General features: G+C 39.4%; 1 protein-coding gene across 1 annotated transcript; it reads left to right on the plus strand.

Moving 5' to 3' along the window:
• Positions 1-1,676: 1,676 nt before the first annotated feature.
• Positions 1,677-2,851, plus strand: LOC134214113 (zinc finger protein 761-like). The gene is made up of 3 exons (XM_062693543.1): positions 1,677-2,008; positions 2,076-2,369; positions 2,437-2,851. Exons 1-3 carry the CDS (start codon positions 1,889-1,891, stop codon positions 2,782-2,784), a joined length of 762 nt encoding a protein of 253 aa, XP_062549527.1. The 5' UTR covers positions 1,677-1,888; the 3' UTR covers positions 2,785-2,851.
• Positions 2,852-3,498: the final 647 nt, after the last annotated feature.

Below are 3,498 nucleotides of genomic sequence, written 5' to 3' on the forward strand. Positions count from 1 at the left end.
GCACCAAATATGGGAACTTCAACTTCATGGGCACCCCTAAGCCATCCGTCACAGTCGAACTTCTCCATTCTCCAGCTTCTGATGTCTTTTGCTATTAAACAAGCCGTTCCGTTCGTGTACAAATGGATTTGATAGGGTTTCCCATAGGCAAATGCTGAGATCTTAGGTCAGGGCCGGATTTGTGGGGGGGGGGGTGCGTGGCCCCGGGCCCCCACAAATTTGTATGTACCAAAACCAACCTTTTTTTGTACATTTTGGGGCCCCCACATACCGTCGGCCCCGGGGCCCCCTTCCGACAAAATCCGGTCCTGTCTTAGGTATTCTACGGATTCTTATTATTGTCTTTATTAACGAGACTTTAGGCCTTTAGTCAGTTTATCTCGTGAGGAGCTTCTACGAACTCCGAAGCTCGGGTACTGATGGAACTGACTTCCCAGCACCAGGCACAAAGCCGAACTTTCGCAATCTATTTTAAGAACTAACAATCTCCCATGCATTGTTTGTACAATGCCCACCAAGTAGGATGAGTATTTAGTATTGTTTAGCACCTGAAGATGCAGTAGAAGCTTCCTTGCGTCGAGATTCCAAAAATGCAATTCGCTGTTTATACAGCTCTTACTTTCAAATCGCATTATTCGGATGTCATTAGAACCAATAAGCAACTGGGGTTCATTTTTAAGATCGCCGATGAAATCTGGGATACTTTTTGCCTTAAACTTACTAGTTCGGTAGGACGTTAATTTTAGCTTTCATCCGAGAATTTGGATATCAAGCCTGGAAACCGTGCAAAAGCAATTTGTTTGCTGTGCCCTTCGCCATCTTCGTTGTCAATGTCATTCTAACGCCTGCCGGGAAGCGTATTCGGTCGAAAACTCAAGCTATTTTTGTCGCGAAAATTCTTTTTGTTGAATTCGCTCCTGATATCTTCACTATTCTTCGAATGTATGCATCTTTATGTACAAGAAACTTTTCCTGTACATTCTACCACCAGTAGCACATTATGGGCTACACAACCCTGTTCGGTACATTTAACTGCGATTTTGACTTCAACTTAACAACTCCAATAACGAATGGCTGGAGCGTATGTTTTGCAATGGAAATAAGTGAGATGTCTTCCAGTTTGAATTAAGTTGGTATTTTTTTTACTTTTTTTTGTGCATGGATAGTATAGGGTGTCAATGAACATGACGCTTTCAAATTTTTAAAAAACGACATTGCTCACAAGTTTCATTACCCCTAAATATGACACCATGCAAAATTTGAGCTCAATCGGACATGATTTAGGGGTGCCTAAAATTCTTCAAAGTTTTTAAATGTTTAATGTTGAAATATTATGGAAAAGTCGAAAATCGAATTTTTGTTTTTGATGCCAAATGACTTAAAAATGCATGAAACGTTGAGATCTGAAGTTATTTTTAAAAAAATGATGCACAAACATTTTCGTAGCCAAAAAAATCCCCCTATGAAATTTAGCATGAAAACTTTATTGACAACTTCTTTATTATTTTATGGCAAATTTCTTTTTTTTAAGGGAGTTTTTATTTTAGTCTCAAACAGTTGACTACAGTTGACGGGCGGCGCTTCAGTATTTCAAATCGACTTCATCAGCGGTTAATGTTCAACAACTCTTCCTCGGTGGAACAGCCACTTCGACTGCCAGTGCATTCATGCGTACCTACTTCACTCTCGATCAGTCAGCAAAATAAAATCGACCTCTGTCAGAGTGGAAACAATTTATTCCAAGTTCCTCCTATCATCCAGCACTGCATTCTGTTTGAGAAGAACTCGAAACAGCAAACGCCTGCGAAATTCCTTGTAGAGTGAAAATTTATTAGTTTCGGCTTGATGCACTGTGAGTGAGAAGCAACCACCGCAGTGCGGGGTGGTGATGATGGATTCGTGTCGCTGTTGTTTGGCCCAAGTGTTCGATCTGTTCTGCGTATTTACCCAGCTGGACGAGTTCAATGTGAAAATTTGCGAACTCATTTCTAATTTGGGTGGGATTTTGGTGAGTCAACTTTCCGGATGGGTGGTTACAATGCAGAATAGTTAAATATGGGTTAATCGTTTCGTAGATTTCAGAATGCGATAGCTTTTCGAAACATATTTGTGGAGACTGCTTGAGAGATTTGACCTGCGCCGCCAGGTTTCGAATGCGGTGCCTCAGGGCTAATTATGCTTTAAGGTGTAATGCAGCCGTGAAGGAGGAAAACGAAACGGAGGACTTGTTAAAACCGCAGGTCATAGATTTAGTGGAATCTGACGATGAGTCCGTAGTGTTCGTTGAATTGGAGGAACAAGAAGAATCTATCACGGGTCTGATGAGGAAGCGACGGAAAAGCAAAATAAAGGCTAAAATAATGCTTAAAGTATTCATTGAACTTAGATTTCCCATAAAAAAATAAGTATAACCAACATCTTTGTCTCACATTCAAGATTCGATACAAAAACTACGAAGACAAACTTCACAAAAAGTTAAGGAAAATCGCCCAGCAGCCAAAGCCCCAGGACCATCGATTTCGCTGCGACTACTGCGGCAAAGCATTCAAATATTTATCCTTCTTAACCGTTCATAGACGCGTGCATACGGGCGAACGACCGTATCAGTGCAGTTTTTGTGATAGAAGGTTCGGTCAAAGCGGTGGATTGCAGGTTCATAAGAGAATTCATACCGGAGAAAAACCTTTCCGTTGTGAAATATGTAAGAAGGCCTTCTGCCAGAAAGGTAATTTGAGCAAACATCTCGAAAAACACGAACAAAATGACCGAAAAATAGAAAAATAATAATAGAACTTAAATACTAAATTAAAATTTGTGGTCCGATCATGATTTAATACAGAAAGTGCAATTTTGGGCTCCATACGGTTTTTGCAACAATATACGAAAAAACTGTTTGAGATTGTCATGAATGTCAATAAACTAAATACAATATAATAACAATTTATTTTTATACCAAAGCGTTTAAGATAACTCCTCGGATTTCAATTACATATCATATTTGTTGTCACGATTTGCGCAAACACAACATGGTTGCCATCCTAATTATCCTAGCCACAGAAATGTGAAACTTTTTGATACAAAAAGTTTTATCAAAACTCACGATTGACGTTTTTTCGTCTGTGACAAAAAAACACTTTTTGCAATTCCTGGTCATAATATCTGGTTTACAGTTCGTCTTTGAGTCATAAAACGGCCTACTTTTCCATACCAACGAAATGGGTGATTTAATGAACATTATGCAACTCAAATGGGTTGCATAATATTCATTATAACACTCATTTGGGTGCTATAATGAAAAACCAACATCAGAACAGTAGCTACATGACTACATTTTGCTGAATTAGCTTGGGTAAGTGTTCAAATAGTGTATTCTCTGCGTCGCGTAATAAATGAAATAGTTTGATGGACATGACCTCAAAAATTTCCAAAGGCAAGTACATCTATCGCTTCACGGTTTGTCGAACTATGCAATGTGGCACGGCAACATGGAATCTGATT

Source organism: Armigeres subalbatus, chromosome 2 (assembly GCF_024139115.2).
Source record: "Armigeres subalbatus isolate Guangzhou_Male chromosome 2, GZ_Asu_2, whole genome shotgun sequence".
Taxonomy (NCBI): Eukaryota; Metazoa; Arthropoda; class Insecta; order Diptera; family Culicidae; genus Armigeres; species Armigeres subalbatus.

What these genes read in the sequence shown, in the direction of transcription:
- LOC134214113 (XM_062693543.1), top strand. Translation starts at nt 1,889, where the DNA reads ATGATGGATTCGTGTCGCTGTTGTTTGGCCCAAGTGTTCGATCTGTTC. An exon ending in CTAATTTGGGTGGGATTTTG is followed by an intron (nt 2,009 to 2,075) that starts GTGAGTCAACTT and finishes ATCGTTTCGTAG; the next exon opens with ATTTCAGAATGCGATAGCTT. An exon ending in AGGCTAAAATAATGCTTAAA is followed by an intron (nt 2,370 to 2,436) that starts GTATTCATTGAA and finishes CTCACATTCAAG; the next exon opens with ATTCGATACAAAAACTACGA.